Source organism: Chironomus tepperi, unplaced genomic scaffold (genome assembly GCF_022539635.2).
Source record: "Chironomus tepperi strain 1889 unplaced genomic scaffold, CSIRO-AGI_Ctep_v1 contig_188, whole genome shotgun sequence".
Lineage (NCBI taxonomy): Eukaryota > Metazoa > Arthropoda > Insecta > Diptera > Chironomidae > Chironomus > Chironomus tepperi.
In genome coordinates, this window is record NW_027226310.1 from 42,155 (window position 1) to 69,830 (window position 27,676).

The window sequence follows — 27,676 nt, forward strand, 5'->3', positions numbered from 1 at the left end:
ATCCTCTGAATTTGTAACTAAAACGATTAATATTTACACGATTTATTTTTTGCTGCTGCAATCGCACTCGTATGGCTCATTAAACTTTCATTGATGTGTAAATCGATGATGATGAATTCTATAGCACATTTCACATTTTTATTGTCATAAAAGCGATTGATTTTTTTTTTTAATTTCATTCATACATATAAATAAAGGAAATTTAATAATATATAAATGTCGACGATTAACATACTCGAAAGATCAGTTAATTCCGACAATTAAAGTGAATGAGAAGCTCATTTTGGTTCTTTTATTAATGTGACAATCAAAAAATTTTCAGCTCATTAATGTGAAGTTCATAAATACATATGAACTGCTTTCAGACATTCGATATGTTTATATTGTGCAAACAACAGACATGTCTGCATAGTATGTGACTTTCGATCACATTATAGACTTAAATGAGACTATAATTTTTTCATTTATGTGTCATTGCATATCATGTATGTGTTTATGATTATTGATTAGGTTTCTCTTTATTAGAATGGGAATTTTTAAGGCACGAAAGCATTTGTTCGATTGGAAAAAATTTGTTGTAGTTCCAGCAAAATCTTTAATTTATCGGAAAACTTATTATTCCTTTAGTTGTGCTGCTTTTTATTAAATTACACGCAAAAAGCTTGAATTTTTTATCTTATTCGTCGCATTCAGCCTTTAAGTGCGTCGTAAAATGATATTCTTGATTCAGATTTTCGGAGAATTTTGTCTGTGTCTTAATATTATTGCCTTAGATTATTATTACACTGAATAAAATGAAACAATTCCTCAAATATTGCGTATCTAATATTTTTATTCACAACAACCGTGCATATCACGAGATTCTGCTTATCAAATTTAGATAATATTATCTGTATCGCTGGCATTTTATCATTTTAATTGTGTGTACGTTGAGCACAACAATTGTGATGACCTTGCAAGGATGAATATGAAGTCATAAAGCAGCATGTGCTAAACATTTATTTTAATAATTAACATATTTTAAAATTAGATCTTGAAATTTTTTAAAGTGGTTATAAACATTTTTATGACGATACTTAAAAAGCTAAATTTGAATGAAGCTTAAAATGCAAAAAGATTTAAGTTTAAAAATTGCAATTAAAATTTTGTCCTTTGATTTCTTGTGTATAAAATTATAAATGAATTTCCGGTGAATATTCTGTTGGATTTAAGCCAATGTTGCTAGCAATTCAGATAACGTTTGGTTCTATACACATGATATAGTCGAGGGAATTAAGTATATTGTGTATTTGCTTATTTCATAAGCTATTCTATAATAGAATTCTAGGAATTTACCAACAATAATAGTGCGGATATGAGATAGCGATGAAGGTTATAACCGAAAAAATAATAGTGGTCTAGTAAAGTTGTGTTGGATTAGCTTTAGCACCATAGTTGGCATTCATGTAGATATTGTCGTCGAAAGCTCGTCGTATACCGACTTCCGTAAGCTCTACATTTTACGAAAGAGGCTATCGGCGGAATGTGGTATCCTGCGGAAGGTAGACTGATCAGCGGCAAGACCCGGCTTCAGACAATCTGCTTTAAAATTGAGCTATTGTGTTGAATTTTGCTTCCATTTTTGCGCAGAGCTCGGATTTTGTATTGAAATTTTGACTTGAGTTGACTCAAATCCATATAAAAATCGAGTCGATTCTATGCTCTGCTTATTCATTTCGGTTAGTTGACAGTGTACAGAGGGTCCTCACCCTTAGTTTTAATACCCATACCCAAAACTCTCTTTGATTGTGAATATCAATAAAAGAATGCTCACCATTACTCAGCATTCTTCAATTTACAATTATCACCCAAAAATTCTGTCAATCTTGACTGACTAAAAATAAACGAATTTTTCGCACAAATTTGCTAAAAGCCAATGATTTCGCAATCAAAAACTATTGTTATCGCTGTGCCATTGTTCTATCATTCCAATCCAGTCAATCTTTCAACAAAAGGCAGACAGTTTTTAATTTAAAAGATTGCTTTGTTGTGAACATTCATCAATTTTGCAAACAAAATGATAGGAAATGTCAATCTTTGAAAAGTTATCGACTTTTGCTATAATTTTATATCCTTTAAGTGCCCTTCCGTTTGTTTCACTGATTTCATCATGATTTTACGTTTTAGCACCATAAAAATGAAGTTAAAAATTATGAATCAGCAAAGTCAATGACGTAATGTGAAACTTAATTCGCAAAATATAAATTACAAAACATTAAAAACGTGTCATAGAAAAACTAAAAGAAATGGCATGCATATTACGTGTAAGAAGTTCTTGATATTATTTTTCAAGTACATTGTGAATTGATACTTGTTGTTGTTATGTGAGCATGAATAATAAAAAATAATTTTGACACTTGGTTAAATTTTTATTTTTATAGCAAAACAGCTGTTTATACTGTCTATGTGCACTTATGTGTGATGAATTCTTCTAGGAAGTAAAACGCTTGAGAGCAACAGTTTTTGTTTGTAAATCTCTTCCTGTACAGTCGCACTTTTATTGTTGCACAATTGTGATAAATTTCACTTTAATATATTCAAATATTGCTGGTTTTTTGTTAAGACAGTAAAATGGAATCGATAGAAAATAAAGCACAAAAGTTTGTGTTCATTGAACCACGCGATGTTGTCAAGTTTTCCATATTTCCTCTGGCTTGTGCAAAATAGTTTCAATTTCGATTTTTAAAAAATTTTTAATTAATTATTTCTCATAGAGCACAGCGCACCATTGTTCGTTTCGGTTTAGTAGACTACCATGAAATTCAACTATGACCGTGAAGTACAAAGACATTATGATTCTGTATGTTTTTGCCTTTTATTAGCACGACTACCTTGAACGATAATAATAAATCTTGATGCACAATAGATGCAATTATAGGAAATAATTTTTGTGTCATCACTGCCATTAATGTCAATTTTGTTGTCATAGAATGCACTTTGTACAATGTAACTGTTTTGCTTTTGGATTGAGTTTGATTGCATGACTAAGCGTCTGACAAAAACTCATCTTAACAAGCAATAAGTAGTATATATTCCATTGAGATAAAATGTTGCCATGTAATCGTGTTGATTGCTTGTTATCTGACTGTTGTTTCCTTAGATTATTACTGTTTGTGGAGAGGGATAACACATCTGATGAAAATGGCAAAATTGTATTACGTGTGTGACTGTGATTGGATTGGATTTCTTATGACAAATGTTTTGGGATACGATGTGGGTTTTTGAGTGGAATTTTAAGAATGCTTACTTACTTACTTTACTGATTGTACTGATCAATTGCTGTCCATGATCTCCTTTAGACGCCTCCCTGGATCTCCCAGGACGTCACTTAAAGTAAAGGTTTCCATCTACCAATTATCGATACTTACTACTTACTGGAACCAAGGAACTTGGATTTTAGTTTGCTACAAACTGCTTTTTATCTGACTCTGTTGCTGGTTGAAGTTAGATTGACCGGTGCTAGTCAATTAACATCACCCTACGGTACCCTGATGTTGTATTCTGGTAAAGAAACCGAGCACAGCGGAGATGTTTTCATTCTCCTAATCAAGACAATTATCGATACCAAATGTTGTTCCTATTTCTATCGACATCGAATAAGCTCTTCTTATTCCGAAGTTCATCCATATTTTACACATTTTTATTGGACTTGCTCTGTCTGTCTGTTTGATTTTAATATTATGATCTCGAATGGACACAAGGAAGTCCCAAAAACTCATGGAGAGAAGCTGTCAATTGTGTTTGGAATTGGCAACTGACTGACGGAAATCAGCTATCGACCTAGCGTTAAGAGACGTCTATGGGGGGTCATAGATGCAATTGATCTGTACGACCAGCGAAGTAAGCAAGCAATCTCGAACGGAGGCATTTATTTCATAATTTCAAGCCATTCCTACCATTTTAAGCTAAATAATTTAAATTCCAAAAAGTAAAACCTTGAGATTAATAGGATGGGGGCACGTGCTTAAATCAAGATTCTTCAATTAAGTAAATCATTCAGAAATCCTTCACATGCTGATACATTATGAGAAAAAAATATGAAAATGAAAAGTACTTTCGTGTAAGCGATGCTGAGCATTTACTATGTTTATTTTCATCTCCAATTGAAATGGATGACTAATTCATGTCAAGAATAACTAAGAATATTTTTAGTCGAGGAAATGCAAAAATATTTTTGTATCTCAATGTGTGCCTATCTGTCATGTGAACTAGACTGATGAAATAAATCTCAATGGAAATAAAAACGTCGATTCTGTTGATTAATTGTTATGAGAAATGTCAGAAAATGTTAAAAAAAAAGTCAATCATTAAGCTACGACTTTAGGGATTATCTTATGGCTTTCATTATGGGGATTTTCCTCAGTCAGACGTCTACGCCCTGATCATCATATTGTGGTTGGAATGAAATTAAATCATTATGCAAAGCTGCTTGATGGAAATTTTTTTGTATTTAAAGACTTAAGGGTACTTTTGTGGGTGTGTGGAAGTATAAAATTTGTGACATTTATTGGAGGATTTTTTGGATGTTTTTTAACCCTTTTTTTCTGAAGTTCTGTATAAATCAACAGCAACAAGAGATTCTTCTAAATTGATTACTTACTTACCCTTACTGACTTCACTGGTCGTACAGTTCAGCTGTGATCCATGTGCTCTCTCGGTTGATGTCTACAACTGGCTCTATCACTAGCTGTTTTTTGCCAATTGCTAATACCGAGTACTATCATTGTTTCTATCAACAGCCTCCATTTAAGAAATTGATTAAATTGTCATTTTTAACTCTAATTCCGTGCTGTCTAAATTCATTTGCGTTACGCCACACCATGGTGATAAGCCTCAATCTATTCCGATCAATGAGATCCTAAGCTGCGCTAAGACGTTTAGCGGCTAATGATAGTTTAACGAATGAGGGTGTGACAGACCACTGCATTCAGTAGATCTAGAGTTTATAGTGGGATCAGAACCACAGTTCTTTGATGATTTGTTGACTTTAGTCTACAAAGGGAGGCTGTCAGCAGCATTTTCACTGTAAATGAATGGAAAAAACATCTGTCCAAAAATTTTTCTAGCCAAGTCTCGAGCCCACGATTTCTGAGTCACTATTACAATAATTAGGTACCGATGTATGAAACCATTCCGCCATCAAGCCACCTCGACTCCATATACTTATTTGACAAAATACACAAATATTTAAAATAACTTAATATTTACCAGAATGTCCTCTACATTTGCTTGTTCAATCATTGATTTTTATTAATATTATACTTTATAATCACTTTATATATACTTCTATAGAATGATCTTATCAGTAAGAGTTTCAAGGCTATAATAAATTATACTTATACATGCTAATGGGAGCATTCAAGTGCTTATATGAGAAATTTTTTCTTTCATTTCTCCAATAATAAAAAAAAATGACATTAAAAATGAATTTTAATTTGGAACACATGAAGAAGTATGAAAAAAAAAGATAAATTGGAACGAATTGTTACTGTAAACATTGAAGTATTGAGATGTATGAGGAAATTGAAATGTTAAACCTAATTTAAGCTTTTTAAATTACTTTGTTTAATCAATTAGTTTCTTTTAACTTTGTAATTTTCTCATTCGTGTCATTAAAATCAACTTGCCAGGTGTATTGGGGATTTTTTCTTAAAAAATGCGTTTTATTGATTTGAAATTGTTTCGGTTATTAGGCTTATTTTGTCGGTTTGTGCTAGTGGAAAACTAGATTAAGTGAGAGTGAAATTGATGGAATTAAGATTAATTTTAATTTTAAGAAATTTGGTATTTAATTAATTTTGTGCTGCTTATGATTAGTTTGACTAAGCTGTGAATTTTAGGCTTATGTTCTGGATTTTTAATCTCTCCCGAGAAACGAAGATGAAGAAGGATCCGATTAGAAGCTGTTGGTGCATTATGGAAGCCATGTAGATGCCATGTGAAGGCGGCTTCTATTAGGTGTTAATAAAAGAGCTTTACGGAGCCTTTAATGCAACGTGGATGAGCTTTCTTCATTTGCGTCGGTCGGGTATGCAGCTTGGATGTTGGGAATTTAAAAATATTAAATTAATTTATCCAAGAAATATCAAACTTGCTTTACGGCGCAACATAGTTACTTCGCTGGCCGTACAGATGAATTGTGATCCATGGCCTTCCTTAGACGACATCTAAAGCCTGCGATAGATGACTTCCTTTTGCCAATTTTCAATATCAAAAGCAGAGGTCGTAGTCGGATGATTTTTAGTCGGCTTTAGTCGGCTAAAGTCGACTAAAGTTTAGTCGACTAAAGCCGAATAAAGCATTACAGATTTTTTTCTTAGTCGACTATAGTCGACTAAAACCTTCTATAGCCGACTAAAGCCGCGACTAAGATCGACTAAAATGAATTTTTTACACTTGTGAAGTATATGGAATTTCATACAAAAAATTTATTTTTTTTTAATTTTCAACAAGCTTAAGTTTGAATCTCATAATATTTTTTTAATATTTTTTCAATATTTAACTACTTTATAATCTCAGAAAAGTCTAATTTTCTTATTCTAAGATGAAAAACTCCCAAAAAAGCCGATTTTGAATAGATTTTCTTATTAAAACGTAAAAAAATTCACGAAAAATCCGAATTGTGTCTCGAATTTCTAATTTTTGGATGAAAAACTCTCGAAAAATTGAAATTTTGCCTGAATTATCTTATTTGGTGTGAAAAACTTCCCAGAAAAGCCAAGTTTTGTATCAACTTTCTCACTAATTAAGAAAATTTGAAGCAAAATTCAGTATTTTGAGATTAGACTTTAGAACATTAGAACATTAGACTTTTCTGAGATTATAAAGTAGTTAAATATTGAAAAAATATTCAAAAAACATTATGAGATTCGAACTTAAGCTTGGTGGAAATTAAAAAAATAAATTTTTATATGAAATTCTATATACTTCACAAGTGTGAAAAATTTTCATTTTAGTCGATCTTAGTCGCGGCTTTTCCTTTAGCCGGTTTTAGTCGACTATAGTCGACTAAGAAAATTCTCAGAAATTTTTTAGTCGGCTTTAGTCGACTAAACAAACTTTAGTCGACTATAGTCGACTAACACCGACTTCGACCTTTGATTCAAAAGCATTACTGTCTCTATTGACAGCTTCCTTCGACGATGTCTTTTACCATCTTCAAAGTCGGATTTAGAGCTGGCCGTAAAGATAATTGGTGATTCATGGCCTCCCTCAGTTTGCATCTATCACCCTCTTTCCAAGAGTTTTTAGCCCGTCCTCTTGCTAAAAAACTCACAAATTTCACCACAAAGTATGATTAATAAAACCAAAAATTATACATTAATCACACATTTAATGGCTATTTGCAGTGATATATAATTTCTGGGAATTCTGGATGTTCACTCATGATAAACTCATTTGTTCCTATGACGATGATAAAAACTGTTGTTACACATTTAAATTAGAATGTATGAATCACATCTATTTGAGTTCATTGCTGTATAAGAGTCAATAGCACGGTTCTTCATGCAATAAATTGACAATAATTTAATTAAATTTAATACAGTCGATTAATATTAACAATAGGTAATTAATAGCGTCAAAAATTTGTCATCAATTTGTCGACCACTAAAAGCTATTTTCAATTCTGTCAAAACCAATCAATTTTTTCGGAAGCTGCAATGTGGAAAAAAGTCTTGAAAAATTGATTTATTTTCCATTTAGTTAACAGCATTCATGAATAATTTTTTGCATAATTATTACTCAATTTTTTAATAAAATAATAACTTTTAAAACAATCACAGACTGATAAGTTAATGCATGACTAATTTTAAAATATTCATCGAATATTAACGAGAGATTCTTTAAATATTGACACTGAGATGTTATGAATAAATCTGCGCAATTACTTCAAAGTAGTTGCTAGATAGAAAATAAGAATTAGCTGTCAAGTTGATAAGTTGTTTTAATCAGATAAGGTACGGAAAAGTTTCAATTTATCTGAGACGGAGATTTAACGGATTTGTCTGGTTTAAATCCTTCAAAAGTTTTGTAGAATTTGAATTTTTAACGGTTTTGTAGGATTTGAATCTTTATCGGCTTTGTAAAATTAGAGTTTCTTACGGTTTTTTAAAATTTGAGTTTTTAACGGTTTTTGTAACATTTGAATTTTTACCGATTTTCAAAAATTGAAATTTCTACCGGTTTTTGTAAATTTTGAATCTAACGTTTTTGTAAAATTCGAGCTTTTAACGGTTCTCTAAAGTTTGAATCTAACGGTTTTGTAAAATTTGAATTTTTTTAAGCTATTTTTAAAATTGGAATTTTAGCGATTCTGTAAAAGCTAATCTATTTTTTATTGCCAAATTCATTCAGATTCACCGAGGAACTTTCTGCTCTTACTTAAGTTTTGAGCACAAAAACCACAAAAATGATACCAATAATTTACAACCGACATTTCAAAATGAACATCAAAGTCATAATCCATGAAATGAATGCGAAAAATTGTATGATGCAAACATTAATTGAACTTCAAATAATTGCAATTTATATAAACTGTATCAACAGTTTGAGTCATAACAGTGTTGTGTACACGATTTTTGTGTAACAACGGAAATAATTGTAAGATTTCGGTGAAGAAACAAATTTTTTTTATTTGATTAGAAAACAGTTTGCAACTCTTGTGAATGTAAAGTTATGTTCATTGATCCAAACAGCCTCTATTATCGAGCTAATCATTCAGACATAATCAATAATCATTGATTTGTAAATTTTTTCAATCTCTTCTTATTTCATTGCATAAATAACTTAGTGCTGTACATTTTAACTCCTTGAAACCTCAAAAGTATTAATAAATTTTTTCTTAAAAGTCAATTTATAGCTTATAGTTGGATGTGTGAAACTAGAAATTGAATTCTTCAAATTCACGTTTATTTCACTGCTGTTGCTTGCTACTGGTGCTCTTTATTATTTATTCACTCGAGGAATAAAAAGAGAGGAAATAATAATAAAAGCTGCAATTGACGTCATTTCATTATTTGGAAATTGCTTTTCTTTTCGTATTTGTTGCTTAGAAAAAATGATGAATCTTAGTTTATTGATTGGGATAATTTGTCAAACATGTGTGCAGGTCGAAGGAGCATGCAATCATTTATAGATTGAATGGAATGAAATGTTAAGAAAATATGATTTTTTATTGGTTGAAGAAAATTTAAATTCTGAACTTTTTTGAGAATTTAAAATTTCAACGGTTTTGTAAAATTTGAATTTTCAATGGTTATAAAATTTGAATTTTTAAAGCTTTTGTAAAATTTGAAGGCTAACGGCTTTTTAAAATTTAAAATTTCAATAATGATTTTGTAAAATTTGAATTTTTAACGGTGTTTAAAAATTTGAATTTCTGTTTTGTAAAATTTAAATTCTCAACGGTTCAGTAAATTTTAAATTTCAACCGTTTTTAAAAATTCAAATTTCTGCTTTGAAAAATTCAGAATTTTCAACGGTTTTGTAAGATTTGAATTGTAAAAATATTACGAAATTTGAAAATTTAACAGTTTTGATACATTTAATTTTTAAGGATTAATGGAAATTTAATATTAAATATGAAATCAAATATTCATTCAACATCCATTAACATTGACCTGAAATATACAACAACTATAACAAAGTTATACGTCCCATAAATCTGTTTCATATAAATCATTCAAATTGAATAATAAAGCTGACTATATTTGATAATGCTAAGGATTTAAAAATAAAGATAAGGTAGAATATCTGAGAAGGGATCCCAAAAATATGAAATTGACCTTTTTTGAAACGTGAACTTTATAAGACAGACGAATATAATTTTTTATGACATCAATCAACCGCTTTCTATTTTTGCAAAAGAAAAGGAAAATCTCTGAGATATTAATAAAATGCGAGGCATTAAATACCTAATAAAATGATCATTAAAATTCTATTCATGGATCTATCATTTATCACTATCATTATTTTTATAACCTCAAAAATTTGAACTTTATAATTATTAATTTTGTATCTTTCTCTCCTTCCAGGCTGATGATAAATCCCTACTCGCAAGATTTTATCATGCAGATCGTGCTTTATCACAAGTAGCAAATGAATTAGATAGCTTTGATGGACGATCAGAACCGGAACGATGTTCTCGATTAGTATCAAAATTACGACAAGAGCAGGTACGAAATCTACAATAAATACAGATGCTGCAGATTCTATTTTTAACTGTGGCGCTTTTTCGTGCATCGAGTGGAAATTTGTGGTTTTATTTTTGATCATTGACTGACGACGTTATTTGATTTTTTTCTGTCTGAGAACGCAAAAAATTGAACCTTTATAATGTTTTTCGATTGACTGAAAGGATGACGATATTTGTTTTTGTAACAAAGAGACTAAATTGTAGACGTTATGTCTGGGATAATGTACAATATATTAGTATATGAAGAGGATGATCTTGGTATAGATTACGGCTTTTAACGCACGTTTCAAGATCACATGCAGCATGTACAAAATTGAATAATGGAGAGATTAAGGCTTTGTAACGCACCTTCAAGATCACATGCAGCATATACAACAGCTTACCCTAAGATACAAGCATATTCTCAGTGAGCATCTTATGATACTTTGTGAGCATGCTCATTGTATGTTTATGTTACGAACTCAATTATACATTCACAAGAGCGTGCTCATAATATCATCCCAAACATACAGGTATATGCTCATTGAGCATCTTACGGTACCTATGAGCATGCTCACCAAGTATCTTAAAATGCTGATTGATCATATGACTGTAAGTTAGGGAATTCAAAAAGCGTACTCAATAGTATAATCATGATAACAAGCTATTTATTTAAATGCTATAAGCTTCACACGATGTAACAGAAATTATTCATATACCTCAAGAGTACGCAGAAATCACTTTCATGCTCCGAGGAATGCTCTCACTTTTGGCTTGTATGCAAATACAATAAGCGGCGTAGTAAGCAATTGAGTGCTCTTTGTCTGCTATAGACATTGGTATTACTCTGTATATAGTTTTCTGTTCATTGATCTTAAAGACGCATTGCATTGCCTTGACGACAATATTTGAGAATTCTCTATAATTTCATCACTAAAACGTCATGTAGACATGTCTAGAACTAATAACATGAGTCCTCAGAATTACAAAATCGCCACAACTCTCCAACTCATCACATGTTTGCCGTTAGAGTTCAAGGCAAAATGTCTAAAAATAAATCACCCTACATAAACACTGCTCATGCAATTTTACTTACTTATTTCTATTTTTGTGTATTTTTTTTAGGATCGTGTTCTTGGAATAATCAATCAAATAATGGACGAATTGCTTGGCGATGATAGAGCATGTCGTGCATTTAGAGCTAAATTTCCAGAAGAGGTCCTTCAAGAAAGTCTCGCCGGTCAATTATGGTTTGGTGCTGAGTGTCTATCAGCGGGTTCTGCCATTCTCAATCGTGAAGTTGAGAGTGCTGAGATGCGCCCATTAGCTAAAGCAGTTACAAAATCATTAGATAATGTGAGAAATTTATTGCGAGATCAGTGCCTTCGTAATAATACACCAAATTCACCGCATTTAAAATTGGATATAAATGATTCCACAACCGAAACACTTTATGAATCGTTGAAGATTTTTGATAGATTATTTGCTGAATTTGAATTACTTTATGTTAGCGCAATGGTTACAGTCAAGACAAAGCAAGAACATGAAGTTCAGCAACTTATATGTGTGTTATTTTCGGAAACGTTGCAGCGTGCACTTAAAATAGGCATTTTAGACCAAGATCAAGTTGATACTTATGACCCATCCTTAAGTGAGTATCTTCACTTCTTTTATTTTTCAAAAACAAAGCTCTTGAAAAGAAACAGGTTTTTAAGATTAATTTAAACGTTTTTTTGAGTTGATAATACCTGGAAAAACCCAATCAAATTGTTAAAATTGCAATATATTGTACGACTATGATTCATGATTCATACGCAATTTTTCATGAAATTGCGATATTAAAAAATTCTTGAGAAAAATATATGGGCGGACAATCGAAGATTTCTGCCGATTTAAATTGGAATTGCAGTAAATTTGAAAATCTTAAAAAACCGTTAAATTTTAAAAATTCTACAATTCCGCTAAATTTTTAAATTTTACAATTTGGTTAAATTTTCAAATTCTACATAACCGTTAAAATTATCAAATTTTTCAATTCAGCTACATTTTCAAATTCTACAAGCCCGTTACATTTTTGAATTTTACAAAACCGTTAAATTCTTGAATGCTACAAAACCGTTAAAAATTTCAAATTCTACAATTCCGTTAAATTTTTAAATTTTACAATTTGGTTAAATTTTCAAATTCTACATAACCGTTAAAATTATCAAATTTTTCAATTCAGCTACATTTTCAAATTCTACAAGCCCGTTACATTTTTGAATTTTACAAAACCGTTAAATTTTTGGATTCTACAAAACCGTTAAAAATATTCAAATTCTATAATTCGTTTGTATTTTGAAATCTTACAAAACCGTTGATTTTCAAATCTTGAAAATTCGTTAAATTTTGCAAAACCTTTCTAACAATTTCTCTTCTATTTTCAGTGTTTTCAATTCCACGACTTGCAATTATTAGCGGTCTCATAATATTTGAGAAAGGTCCACTCAATATGGATCAGAATAGGTAAAATTCACAACTTTAAAACTAATAAATCCAATTTTAATCAAAAAATCTTTAAATACTTTTAGTGATCAATTATCAGAAATGTTTAGACCATTTCGCAAACTTCTCATAAAAATGCGTGATTACCTTCGGACACTCAACAAGAACGAACTATTTCAATTGGAAAAATTATTATGCACAAACGAAGAAATAAACTTAAAACAATCATTAGCTGACGAAAGCACTGGACAGTGCTGTGATGATAAATCAACTCCATTGACAACAAATGTGACAATTGTGAATAATAATGAATCCAGTATAATAGACAGAAATAATGAGAATTTTTATACAATAAAGTCCAATTCAACAACAACAAAATCAGATGATTGGGTATCGGAAGATGCTGAAGGTGCTGATGATGAGGCTGAAGATGAGGAGAATGATGACAGTGAGGCAACAAGTAATTATGATAATCTTGTAACAGCAGATTGTGCAACTGGATATCTCGTACCAAATACAAATTTAGGAAATTTGCTTCAATCAAATGCGGCGCCATTAACGTACAATATTGTCATATCAGAAACTAGTGAAAATAATATTAATAATGAAGATGATCAAAATACATCACCAAATAGTGAGAATGTAGCCAATAATTGTGATAGTGGCTTAGGTACGAAAGAGAATGGTAGCTTAGATCAAAGTCCTGAACAAGAACAAAGTTCGAATGTTCTTACGGGACAATATGATGAGAATTGGGAGAATTTAAGAAAGATTGTTGATCCAAGTAAAAGTGGAAGCAGTTCTAGTCATCATCATCACAGACACAAAGACCATAAGAGCGGTAAAAGAAAATCACGGAAGCATCAATCAAGTAGCAGTGATTCATCGTCATTGTCTAGTGCCTCATCTAGTACCGCATCATCACCGACTTCATCCGATTCAAAAGATTTATCAAGACGAGCTAAATTCAAGTAATTATTACCTCTATTTTAATTAATTTTTCCTTTTCGCGTACTAACTTGAACTTTGGGCAGGAAACTTTGTTTACACATTTTTTTGTGCAACCTTCTTATCGCATATTATTGTGCTGAATCTTATCTTAGATAAGCAAAAATGCTTACTTTTGTAATAATATTTGCATTACTTTAATTAATTAACTGCCGCAAATATTCAGTTTTGTCTGGAAATTTTTTGAATTTCTAGAAAGTGCTTTGAAAAAATTTGAATTTTACAAAACTGTTAAAAATTTGAATTTTACAAAACCGTTAAAAATTTGAATTTTACAAAACCGTTAAAAATTTGAATTTTACAAAACCGTTAAAAATTTGAATTTTACAAAACCGTTAAAAATTTGAATTTTACAAAACCGTTATAAATTTTAATTATTCAACTTTTTTTTGATACTTTAGTAATTTGTCAGTCTTGATGATTTTGATTTCAGGTCGACGGAGAACCTCCTTCATCGACTTTTTGTATGTATAGCCGGAGTTGCGGATCAACTTCAAACAAATTATGCAGCAGATTTACGCCAAATTCTTAAAGCCGTATTTTTAATAAATTGCACGCAAGATGAAGAAGAAGAGATAATTGACGAGAAAAAATCAAAAGACAATCCACAAGATTTATTTGAGTTTCGTGCAAGCGAAGAGAATGTAATTAGACAAAGTAACAGTAATCAAGGATCAATAGGATCACAACAAAGTATATGTTCAGCGGAAGAGGTAAATCCCGAATCAGATGATGCGGTTTTTGAGGAAGAGGACGATGAGGCGGATGAAGAAGTCATTCAAACGACACGCGACGACAATGAAATAAATCGACGCAATCATAAGAGAAATTATGGAAATCGTTTGACTGGTCGTAGTATCAGTTTGAGTGACGATGCAACATCACATCGTTATGATGAGGAACAACCATCAACACCACGTCGTATTTTACCATCAACAAGTCATTTACCAGAAAGAACTGAATCACCGCCAAAATGGATACCCGATAATGCAGCTCCGCGTTGTATGAGCTGTGAATCATCGTTTACTGCATTCCGTCGTCGTCATCATTGTAGGTGAGTGTCGATTGCCAATTTGTCAAGATTGGGGAAAAGTCGTGTGTTGCACACCATTATTGCGAATTGTTGAATGGTACTCATGATATGTGAGATGATCAAGAGGTGTCAAAAGTGGTGTGCTGGCAACGATTTTAAGAAATTTTAATCTAATATGTTATTTTTTCAATTGTAGGTGTTGCGGACAAGTATTTTGTGGCGTTTGCTCATCATCAACGCTACCATTATTGCGTTATGGAATTACAAAACCAGTTCGTGTTTGCCGTTTATGTTATAATCGTGAAGTCCGTGAATTGACTACGTGAAAAAGTTTTACCATTATTTAACCATCGATTTGCGTGAAATAATAATATGATAAAATTGAGAAAAAAAAAAAATTATTCTAAATTAGATTCTAACGTCTGACGAATTATATATTATATATTTAAATTAATCTGAGATTCTTAAAGAAAAAATTTCATTCTCCATAGCTTTCATCGTTCATCTATTCAGCTTTCATAACGAAATGCAATAATCTAGATAAATAATAAATGGGAGATTTGAAGGATAAAAGAAGATATTTGCTGAAGGACGAGAAATTTAACAATTGACGAAGATAAAATTTATGAAAAATTTAGAAAAAAAAAAGTTAGTTCAATTTGACCCCAAAAAATGTTACATTTTTCAAGTCTCTAACCAAATCATTCCCAAATATCCAAAAAAAAGCGGTTAGTTAAGATAAATACGATTCGATAAAGTCGGTAAAAAAAACTTATTTTGATATTGATTGAAAAGATTTCTTTATATTCTAATATTTTACAAAACAAGGCATTTATTTTTCATAGATGAAAAACGAGAAAATTGTTTAACTTTCCATCACACCAAATTCTCATTCAAATGACTGCAGTTGAGTCCAAACTTGATGATTTGCTGACTAAATTCATGATTGTTGACAGTTTAAAATTTAACGGTTAGAAAAAAATTTAAATTTAGTGATAATTCTGTTTGGAAAATAACAGTCTAATAATAGTTATAGAATAACGGCCAATAAATATTTGAAAAAATAACGACCGAAAGATTTTTGAAAAATAACGGCCAAATAATATTTAAAAATTAACGACCAAAAAATATTTGAAAATACAATGGATTAAAATTTAATCCTAAGATTAAAATTAAATCCTAGGATTTAACTGAAATGTCTTGATCCTCAATCTCAAAAATTCAGTAAAAACTGCTATAGTATAACAAGGAACCAAAGAAAAAATTCACATAGTTTCAGGATCAAACAAGCCGTCAGCAGTAACTTTGAAAGTTTGGATCTAACTGTTTTAGCAGCACAAAAAATAGTAAAAAATCTGTAATTAATCAAAAAAAGTTGTGTATCAAAATAAACTAAAAAAAACTTGTGAAAGACAAAGATAATAAGATATATAGTAATTCATACTTACTGCCTAGTTTATAAAGACAAAGACGTCAAATTGAGTTGGATAAGAAAATTTTGTTTATTTTTGTTTTTTTTTTTAGTTTAATTAATTAACTCTTCCTTTTTATTATATCAAGATCATATTCATTTATGGTATAAATATTAGTAATCTATTATGTATCATACAATTTTCATAACTATTTTTTTTCCTTCTTTATATTATGGTTTATAGGAACAAGTTTTGTGAAGAAAACATGGAAAATATGAGAAAGTTTTCAATAAAAATTCAATGTGATAAAAATCTTGTAAACTCCTAAATTGAAACTGTTCTTTTATGGCTTTATTCTTTTGATTTACAGCATAGATAAAGGAAGAATTTGCATCCTAGTTGATGCTGGTAAAGCAGACTTCATATATGCTGGTAAAGATTCAATACAAAACAAAATAGGTTGTAAGATAAAATAACGGCCGGAATAAATTTGAAAATTTCTACGTAAAAATTGATGTGTAAATTTGAATTTGTTTTTAACGGATTTTTACATATGATTGTCAGTTGAATCGAGACCAAAATTTAGTCAAATGATTTTTCAATGATTACTGAGTTGTTACTTTCTTTTATCCCTAACAGAAGCAAACTTTAATGAGTAAACGGCTCTAACCTCTAAATCAGCATTTTAATTGAACACACTCATAAGCCTGTTTTGGAACGTTAAAGGCAAAAGGAGTGTCGAATGCCATTTTTGAAAATTACTTGACGTACAACAGTAGAGAAGGAGGCAGAACAACATCAAAAGAATTCAGAAGTAGCCGTTTCGGAACATAGACCCGTTCAATTTTATTAATACGATTCAAGTGGATCAATTCATCATCATAAAGCATGAAGTCTGTTCGGATATTTTTATATCAATTATAATTAGCAGTGTTACTTTATGAATCTCATTTAGTATGGCTTTTAATGAGTTGTCTGCTCTATTAAGAAGCTTCTTCATGGAAAGGGTTCCCAGACACACTTTGACTTCTTATATATTCATAGATACTCATTGCTGTTTTAAGTCTGTTGATATTCTTTCGCTTAACAGACATACGGAATGTCTCGTACCAGTACAGCACAGAGAGACTCTAGGGGATCGTAACCGTATTAACCATAAGACGCGGAGTAGCCCAGACAGCATCATCATCGATAGATACTCTTTATTGTGCTTTACTGCTTCAAGTATGCTGATTCTAATTCGTTTAACATTCCATATGTCTGGTTAAAGCTTCAAAACAATGCCTTTGTCTACAACTTCCATAAAATATTTCCAATCCACCTTCAATTCCTTCCATTAAATTCAATAGCATCCTTATCTGTAGTTAATCTTTTCACACACATACTGTATACCTAATTTAGCAGGAAGCAGATTATCAAGTGATATGTGTGAGATTGATGGATTGATATGTCGTCCTAGATGATTTTATGATATGATTGCTGATGCATGTGACACTGACATGCTTATTTTTAAAAATAAAATTCTCATGAAGTCCTTGAATATTTTTGTTAAGAGTCAGGACATCTAAAAGGTCAGAATAATCAAAAAAAAAATTCTAAATCAGGTGTTCTAAAGGTAGTCAATTGTATTGTCACTCAACCTACTCATTCCTGTATATATGAATTCCATACGTCAACTTGTTACTTGTCATTTTATTATCATCACGTCCATTTTTAAGTGAATTATCATCCTGACATCTCTAATTACCTGCATTCAATTTCTATATCATGACGTCATTCCTGCATATTATCGTAAATCGAATAACCTCCAGTTAGACATGGCTACCGTGAAGCAATTTATTTAAATTCATTACATCCACCCACACGGATACTTTAAAATGGAATTGCTTTACATTACATTGTATGTGAACGGCACGTGTGGCCGAATAAGAAGCACAAAAGGAGCGAATTGTGTGGAAAACAATTGAATGCCTAATTGACGATATCCTTGCCAATATCTAAATTGAATTAAAGGTTTCCTTTGAAAATGAAGCTGGTGGAAGGGATGTTTGCTGAATATCCTCAAATGTGGTCTTATTTAAATTGCACACAAATGTGAGTAGGCATGTTAAGGTTCTGAATTCTTATTAAATTTAGACTATGAATTGGCATTTCCATTACTATAGTTATGGTTATAGTTCATTTACTGAATTGCCTTTTTACTATTCCATTGTCCATCCATAACATGATCTGAACATCCAAAGGTATTCCTTCGTCATCTCCATTCATTTCTATACAAGTCTACCCACAATTGGAAGCTATGACGTAAGATTTTTATTTGATGAGCATGTGAATCTCCCATCAGCTGAGTCATGATTGCTCGATTGTCAGTTGATGTAATGTAGAACTTTACATAATAATAATCGATAGATTTAGGAAATTGAATCTTTAGTGATTTTTACTGTCCATATTGTGTTGTATAATTTATGGATGTAATAGGTTATGGCATGGATTATGAAGTTTAGAGTTCGGAGATTGGGAAAATGTAGTCTGACTTCGAAGCTGACCATACATCAAATGCATTTCCGTTTACCACTAAATGCACCGCTGTCGATCGAGCTCAGTGCCTGTCTAAATATTAATAGTCTGTCCAAAAGAAAAGTAGCAGCCCAATAATCAAGTGCCACTCCTATAAAGCATGATCAAACATTCCCGATAGCCACAAGCTAGTCGCAAAAAATGCCAAAAATTCGAAAAGGTGTCGACAAATTGCATTTTTGGCCTTAAATCTGTGTTGTCAAAGTAACTTTGCATCTTACCGTTAATACGGCAATTCGTCGTCGGCAAAGTAGTGATGCACCAGCGAGCAGGTTTATGGTACTGTCCTGGCTAATGGCACTTTGAAGACTGTTAAGTATTTGTCCAACAATGAGATACGTAACAGCATGTTAGTCTAGATTCTTCGTATTTTAAGCGACACAAATGAAGAAGGCTTCTAGACAGATGTCCAGCAATAGCGTAAAGTGGAACAATATTCTCTAAAGCTCTTTTATTAACATAAAACTAAGTGACAAAGCCCGAAGCCTTCATTTGTGTCCTACCAATATCTGAAAGCTAGGTCTATTTTATTAACACTTAAACTAGCCTGAAAAGCTGTGTAGGAGCCTTCATTTGTGTTGCTCAGGAATTTACATTCTGTCATGTGAAGGATAACTGATCTCCATGTCCGAGCAGCACCAAAAACAACTTCCAGCTCCTTAATACTGGCGCTACCAGCCTTAAATTGATTAAACATTTCATTCAATCCATTCACCCCAATTCTTTAATATCTGTCTGCGAGATCAACAATTCACCTCAAATGACTTTATGATGCTCGTACACAATACATCGTATTTGCAATTAACACCATTGTTTTACTCATAAGAGACTCACATCATCAATACAATTAAGCTCAAGATTCTCAAGATATCAAATTTCTCGTTCAAGCTTCTTAACTGCTTCACGGTACACACCCCCAAAATCAACGACGATGAATTCAACAAGTGTGCTGTACAGAGATGCATTTGATTCACATCCTGCATGTTTTGCCAATTTCTATGACGAGCGTACAGCTCTGCATACCTCCGTCATTGAAATGCAATTATGAAAAAATCCTTTCAACTCGTATCAAAATTCACACATGTGTGTGCGGAGATGCTTTAAAGTAATTGATTGTATTCTATTTTGTTTTCTCAAAATTACGCGTCGAATGGTGTGAAGTAAGTAGGAATGTCATGATAATTGGAAGCGCAGTTACTGTTAAATCTAAAGACTTGATATTAAGTGATTTCAGGCTCGAAAGTCTTTAGTCTGAACCAGAATCTGAGTGTCGAAGAAATCGAACATTTCGAACTTAACTTATTTTTCCAATATCCAACGTGTGACAGTATAGACATCGAACTTCTTTGGTCATGAGTACCATAAGCGCTGTTACTGTCAAATTTGAAATATTTCGAATTTTTTTGAAAAAATATTAAAACTTTTAAAAAGTCGTGATTTTAATCTCGAAACTCCTTAAGTCTGAACGTTTAGTCTAGTCTAAACTTAGAGATTTTTCAGTCTAGGCTAGACATTGATCTGCGTCCAAACAAGCTTATTAGGTTCAAAATCAGACAAAACTGTAGTTTTTTGAATTATATGAACTGCAAGAGATCACGCGGTAGACCAAAGAACTCATAGAAAGAAGCTGTCGGTAGAGATGTTTCCGAAAATAGAACACTTAAACTTAAGAACTGGCCGTAGAGATCAAGTGTGATCCATGGCCTCCCTCAGTCTATTCTACCGCTGGCTATCGTATCACACTTGGAATTGGTAATTGGCAAGCGGTAGCCAGCTGCAGGCGCCGACTGAGGGAGTACTTTGGGCAGAAAAGTAAGTAAGTAAGTATCCCGATCGGCACATATTGAAATGTTGCCACCACGGCGACGAGGTGGCAGTATACTTAGAACCAAGTGGCAGCCACTTAGCGAAAACAACCGGATTTGGGCTTTAAGTATAGTGCCACCTCGTCGCCGTGGTGGCGAAATTTCAATATGTGCCGATCGGGTATGTACTGGAAATGATGCTCATACGTATGCTATGTAGATGACAATGCCGTAAAAGGAGTGGATCGGATCAAACTTTAAGCTGTACTATGTCTGGGTTTATAAGGTTGTGCTCTGCGATAGACTTCTGAGTCGTAAGAAGCTAAAATAGCGCTTAAGAGAGTTCCATCTGCTATAAAATGTTGAGTTTGGTCCGAACAGCAAATCGTGTTCGCTAAGGCATCGTTATGATACCGGATCAACGGAAAGACACGAATGCTTATTGATGACATCGATCGCCGCTGCGTGCCCCTTGGGATACGTTATAGGATAGAGATAAAACCAAAGCAACTAATGATCAATTAGCATCAGACTGATCAGACCAAACATAAGACATACTGACAATTATCTCCAAATTTTACCAATCACGCCTAACTAGTGTGAGAGATCCTCACAATAAAAGAATCAAAAAATATCTGTATGGATGTATATATTTTTATAAAAGGGTTATATCATGTATCCAATTTGCTTCGCATTGTATGCTTTATCTTCATCTACATATTCTCTACGTGCAAAATATCATTTCAATTACTTTGATTTGATTTGATATGTTTTACATTCCATCTCCCTTACTCCTTCGTAATGTTGCCGATGTACGCCCTTTCTCAACCACGAAATCTACATACATAGATTCCTTTTTTTTTGATATGATGATGATGCTTCTTTGCCAAAAAGAGAGGATATAAAGGACTTATGTTGATGCGATTTTTCAATCATTGCTTCAGTGATTTTTGTAGAGTGAACTTAAGATAAGGCATAAAGGATATATATATACAGTATTAAAAATGTCTAAATCAATAATAATATTAGTGATTGCATTCTGTTGCATAAGTCAATTTGCTGCACAAACATTTCAATACTCACGTGGCTGGACAAATGGTAAACGTTCAAGTGCATCGGCAGCATCACCAACAGATTTACCACAATCATTAAGACAAATGATGCCAAATTCACTATTGATGACAGCCAGTGAACTTAATAATCGCGAAAGGTAAGAAGAATTGGGTTTGACGATTAAGGGTTTTTGGATATGACATGTGCCACAAGATCCATTAATTTATCATTTCTCATCTCTTTGTGGTTTCTCTATCCGTTCAGATTATTTCAACACATTATTAAAAATCCATGTGAAGTGAGGATGGCACTGTTGGCAAGTCACAATGGATTTAAATTTTCGAGTGATGATTTTACACCATCTGCTGCTGACATATTAGATGAGGATGCACTTAATCGTTTTAAGAGAGAACTGGGACTACATAATTAAGCTTTATAGGCTTTACTACCCTAATGTACATAAAAAGCCGTCATCAAGTAAAAGAACTATTAACAACACCTTTCCATTTCTTCTTAGAACTCTCAGAACTCCATCATCGACAACTTCTTAAAATATTGCATCATTGTAAATTTTACTTATCCAAAAAATCGGCGGACTATTAGATATTTACACAAATGAATGAATCTTAATTAAGTGACTACCTATATACACACACAAACACAAAAGTTTTAAATGTTGAGCAAATGAATAAAAAAAAGGCATAGAAGCTAAATAAGAAAATTTGTTGTTTTTTACGAAAAAAAAGGAAGCAAGCATCTGAACATCATTGAAGGATATTCATGAATTATTAATCATGTTATTCACTCCTTCGTCTTGTTTCCATTTCCAACAGTTTTATTTATAAAAGCACATTTCAAGGCTTTTAAATTTAAGTGAAAAAATATGTGCTGGGTTGGATGTGTGTTCATCTGATTTGTGCTGGAAAAGAAAAGGGATTGAAAATGGTATAGGCCATAAAAATTGAAAGGTTTTTGTACATACATCGATATAAACACGCGCTTAGATTTCTGTTATTCTATGGCAATTTATTTTATTTTTCTGGGTTTTACGGAGGTTTACTTTATTTGTGAAGAAGGAATTTATGGGAAGATGGTACTTGCTTTAATAGGGAAAGAGTTGGTACATATGTACGTTAGGGATGTTGTTAAGTGATGTGAATTTTAGTGTTTTGTGTAATTTCAAAGTTTTGATCTTTTAATGATACTTCAAAGTGATATTTTGGTTCCATGATGTTTGTGGTCGAGATTTTAGTTTACCTATAGCAGCTTCCGTTCATAAAGGACCTTTAGTGATAGTTAAAAAGCAAATTTTACTATATCTTACGAATCTCTGGATCTTTTAGAAATTTAATGAATCTTAACTTTTTATCAGTTATTATTACGATGTCCTGTCTTATGTGTAGCTTGTTTTGACCATTCTTGATGCATATGCAGTGCAGATTCTCTCTAAGATCAACAATTGCTTCCACTTTCCGAAAAAAAACCTTGAACTTTTATTTTTAACTCATTTCACAGCATTTGCAGCACTCTCCACGATGTACACATCCACAAATGATAAAACAGGCAGCTGCAAAATAAAGCATAAAGATTATTATATCATTTTATACCTATTGACCAATTTTATTACTTTTAAACTTCTCACAAATTTTATTATGTAACAATTACGTGACATAACCTTCAAACCTTCCAGTGAATTTAAAAAGAAAAATCCACATCATTGATGGAAAAAGAAAAGTTGAAACGCATTGATAGGACGAAGTCATGTCCGAGAATTGAAAGTATCCATAAAACTTTAATGTCATGAATGGACGATTTGAAAGAAAAATAAAAATCGAAGAACTTGACCAAACAAATGGGGTGTTAATGGCTTGATGGAGGTGCTAAAAGTGATTTTCAATTTGATCCCCATTGATTTTACAATTTGGCTATAAATTTTTCATCAATTTTCAAAAATATCTCACATCTATTTGCTGTTTAATTTAATGAAATTTCATTTCATCTTAGATATTTCATTTCATTTCTGGATGTTATGAGGAATTCTGTATATCATGTAAGGATGTGAATTAAATGTAATGAAAATTTAATATAATTAACATGAAAACTATACAACTCCCTTGACGTACTGCTTCTTTTCAGCCCTCTTTATATCAAAGCATCTTTTTGCCTTTTTTCACTCGCAATAGCATTATGTGGATGTGAAGGAACAACTTACATTCATCATTAATTCATGACTATGAAATGAGCACTGTGAGACTGGTTATGATGGATTTTTGCATGCATGTTTATGCTCTCGATATAATAGAGATGTAAAATGCTCGTGCTGTAACGTACGCTTTTGACTTTTTTTGATGATGCACAGTTAAAATTTAGTTATTGGGAGGGGTTGGAAATTACAGAAGTAAATGAGATAAATGTCCCTAGAGATCATTTTTAACAATTTTATTATTTTATTTGTTTTTTTCGGAGGTTCACATGTGAATTTCATAGTTGACTAAGAGTAAATTAAAACTCAGAGTGCATCGACTATACATAAATAAATACTTAATGTTACAGTGTAACATTATTAGCATAATATTAGCTTTTAGACATTTTATTTTGCAATTGTTTAGTAATCTCATCATAAGGCAGTGGTTCTTCCTTTAATTTGTCAAATATCCGCAGCATACCACTGAAAAATGAACGTTAATTAACATTAAAATCTCAAAAAACTTAGTTCAATGTTTCAAAACATCCGATTTAAGTTAATCCAATGTTTAAATCCTAGATTTAATTTAATCCAATGTTTACGATTTAATTTACTCGAAAAATATGTCTAAACAGCAAGTTTACAGCATAACAAGCTGCTGATTCTAACTAAATAAAATTGCAAAATACTCACAATTTAATCAAAAACCAACAGTCATTAGCCAATTCCTTTAATCCACATTCCACCGCATATTTGTAAATTTTAAGAATATGAATTTCAGAATGCAGCAGTTCGCGATAAGTTTTTTCCACATTGTACAGGCACAGCGTCTTTAAATCTTCAATTTGATAGAATACAGCAAGTTTATGAAGCTCAACAAAGAAATATGGACCAAAAGCGCAAGCTTCCAGTTTTCTGGTATAGATAAAATTCAGCATAACTTCAAAATGGAAATGATTAAATTCTTCAGTATGTGTACAATAATATGTTGTCATGTCCTTATACTCCTCGTCATACTCAATTGTCTCAAAAAGTGATTTGAAGAATCCACTGCATAATGCTAGAACTATTTTATGGACTTTAAATTTATGTGCATCAAAAACTATGGTGAAATCGGAATATTCTGGATTATTCAGATCGACATGATTAAAGTTACATCTTGGTACGACTGTATTTGTCTCAACATCTATCAATCGAGATAGATTAGCTTGCTTAATTAATTTGACGTTAATCTGAAAGGTAAACAAATAAATAATTTGATTATTTACAGCAGATTTTAATAATATTTCATACCTTTGTAGTGATTTGTCTCAGCAGTGATGGATTTTGAACTTTTCCAACGACCAATCCACCATTAAATGGTGTTGAATTACTAATGAAGAAAGATCCTTGTAATTGATGACTAGGAAGTGGTCCGATAGACACGCAATATTCAATTTTAATCTCTCCAGGAAAGTTTTGAAAGAAACTTCTGTCAATAACTAAGAGACGCAAAACTATGCTATGCAATGTAGGATTAAATTCCATCCAACTGAAAAATTATTCAAATTAATGTTAAATTTTGAATTTTTTTGAAAACCGCTTTAACTTACACAGACATCTTGTTGTGGATATTTATCCGATCCGATCGTGAAGAGATTAAGTTCCAGGAAATCGCGTAATTAAGTGAACACACCAATTTCGATGTATTTGCTTCCATTTTTTGAATTAATACCACTGTCATTGCTTTTGAGGTTAGTTGAAAATTTTGACGAAATTCCATTGGAAAATGAATTCATCATTGACAAAGGATTAAATATCAGGGCGTGAAAATACGAAAAATTTAGCTCCAAAAAAATGTGTTGTAAAATCACAGTTGCGTGATCACAGAGAGTTAAATTTTGTTAAATTATTAGGTTAATTACAATGAGTAGTGAATTTGACAGTCTGTAATCACATTTGTGAAGTCTAAAATGATCATTTAGGTTATTAAAATACTTATAAAGCGAATTTAACTGAAATTATTTTCAATTTACAAATAACGGATTTTTGACATTCCAATTTTCATTCAAGTTTTTTTTATGAGATAATGACTCAGCTTATTTTGATGAATTTTTGTATCGAATTTTACATTTATCTGCAAGTAATAACCTCGTTTAGAACATAAAAAACACGTGCGTATTGTATTGTTATTAATTTTTAAAATCATTGCCAAATTCCAGTCTTAATGAAGCATTAAAAGTAGCTTTAAATATTAAGAAACTTAAACTAATGAAGGAGATAGATTAAAGATTAGAATCCGAAGAAGACAAAAAGGCACTGCGATCTGCGATCTGTTGTACCATTCCAAAACGAATGAAACTGATAGAAACAAACTGAAAAACACGTGAATAACAAGAAGTTGAACCTGAAAACGTTCGAACATAAATAATATTGAGGTCAGTCAACATGAAGTAAGTATTAAAGCTTATTATTCATCTGAATTTTCTACTCCAATTTATTAATTTTCTGTCATTACAGCAACATGATCAAAATTCATGAAAGAAACAAAACAATAGACCAATAATCTTAGATTGCCGCTTTCGTGTGAGTTCGTTTTCCTGTAAGTTGGACTCTTTTTTCCATAACCAATTACTTTCTTTCCCCATGAATTTATATCCGGTCCAAAGTCTTTATTTTGATGACTTTTTGATTTATTTCTAAATAATTTTTTTACTTCAAACACAAATGTTATTTCCCACATTAAAATGAGCTGTTCTACTCAAAGGACCAATTAATTTAAGACGTCATTTATGGTTAAGTAGCTTCACAAATTGTCCCATTGTTTTTAAAAAAAGAAAATGTCTTCTTATCATTAAATGTATTATATTTAAAATAACATTATGTATAATCTAAGGCAATTACTCTAACATTTTCCCATTTACGATAAAATTGTTTCCAACCTTTAATTGTGGTCATTTTTTTTAGAAGTTGAAATATGGATGACTAAGTGCTGTTAGTGGAGGAACGTTGATGTGGTGTATTTTGGAATGGTTACTTAAATTTGAATCGATTGTTGGTTTGTAGTTTATTTAAATGTTTTAATAACAAATTTAATTGAACTTCTTTAGTTGTAGATCACTTACTTTCGATGTTCAACTGTTTGAAAGATTAAGAGCTGAACTGTGCTTAGAATTGAGCTGTCCTTTCGAAGGAGAATTGCATAAATAGCAATTTAGCCTATTTTAGAATTTACTCTTTGATTCTAATATATTGAAGGCATCTTTACGTAGAAGAGATCATGTCAACCCTACCTGATCCCGCACTGCGTCTCAGAAGCTGATGGAGATCATCTATTTTCAACCCAGCTTGAACCTTTCTCAAACAAATTGAAAACTTTTAGAAATGATAAATTAAATACAAAATCATGTCTACCAAAAAGCAATTTCAATTAAGTAAAGCAGCAAATAAGAAGTCAAAACTCATTCGACTGACAAACAAAAAAATCAAAGCAATTTTCTTCATTTTTTAAAGAAACTTTTTAATTCCACCCAAAATTTCAATCATATTTAAGCAAAAAAAAGATAAATAAGCGGAAGTGAATTATTTTCTTAGCTTTTTTCTGCTTTATTTTGATTTGGTGTGTGCAGTGAGGTAGCAATGAGTATTAGGCGCAAATCAATCATTTATGGCAGGCAGTGTCCAAATAGTACTCAAAATTGGCTATTCTATTCGAGTAGACCTACTTAAATTGGACAGTCTTTGAGCTCTGATTAATCGATAATAAGTTTCGTCTAGTGCAGTGTTGTCCAAACTTTGTGTCATGGCATAATAATGTTTAAATTAAGCATGACTTGAGTGGTCTTGGACGTAGTTTATCACCAAAGTGTGCCTTGACACAAACATGTTTGAACCAGAGTGTGGTCGTCTCAAACTCTAGCACATTAG

General features: G+C 31.7%; 3 protein-coding genes across 5 annotated transcripts in view; 2 read left to right on the plus strand and 1 right to left on the minus strand.

Moving 5' to 3' along the window:
• LOC139089641 (lateral signaling target protein 2 homolog) overlaps positions 1-15,304 on the plus strand; it is a 32,711-nt gene extending 17,407 nt beyond the window's left edge. Inside the window, exons 2-7 of one of the 2 annotated variants that reach the window (XM_070639220.1) lie at positions 10,074-10,214; positions 11,339-11,864; positions 12,640-12,718; positions 12,784-13,668; positions 14,118-14,759; positions 14,935-15,304. In XM_070639220.1, the coding sequence (XP_070495321.1) occupies positions 10,074-10,214; positions 11,339-11,864; positions 12,640-12,718; positions 12,784-13,668; positions 14,118-14,759; positions 14,935-15,064 (2,403 nt within the window). In that variant the 3' untranslated portion in view covers positions 15,065-15,304. The remainder of the gene's footprint in view (positions 1-10,073; positions 10,215-11,338; positions 11,865-12,639; positions 12,719-12,783; positions 13,669-14,117; positions 14,760-14,934) is intronic. The other variant, XM_070639221.1, reaches the window with a different exon arrangement.
• A 6,177-nt stretch (positions 15,305-21,481) lies between these two features.
• On the plus strand, positions 21,482-22,292 carry Crz (Corazonin). Of its 2 annotated transcripts, XM_070639232.1 has the most exons (3): positions 21,482-21,742; positions 21,850-22,040; positions 22,103-22,292. In XM_070639232.1, exons 1-2 carry the CDS (start codon positions 21,537-21,539, stop codon positions 22,013-22,015), a joined length of 372 nt encoding a protein of 123 aa, XP_070495333.1. In that variant the 5' UTR covers positions 21,482-21,536; the 3' UTR covers positions 22,016-22,040; positions 22,103-22,292. The 2 variants fall into 2 exon arrangements, with proteins under 2 accessions (XP_070495333.1, XP_070495332.1); XM_070639231.1 differs by having other exon boundaries at positions 21,850-22,292.
• Positions 22,293-24,057: 1,765 nt separating this feature from the next.
• LOC139089658 (uncharacterized) lies at positions 24,058-25,604 on the minus strand. Its single transcript, XM_070639237.1, has 4 exons — positions 25,363-25,604; positions 25,064-25,301; positions 24,464-25,002; positions 24,058-24,253 (listed from the first exon to the last, which is right to left on the minus strand). Exons 1-4 carry the CDS (start codon positions 25,530-25,532, stop codon positions 24,160-24,162), a joined length of 1,041 nt encoding a protein of 346 aa, XP_070495338.1. The 5' UTR covers positions 25,533-25,604; the 3' UTR covers positions 24,058-24,159.
• Positions 25,605-27,676: the final 2,072 nt, after the last annotated feature.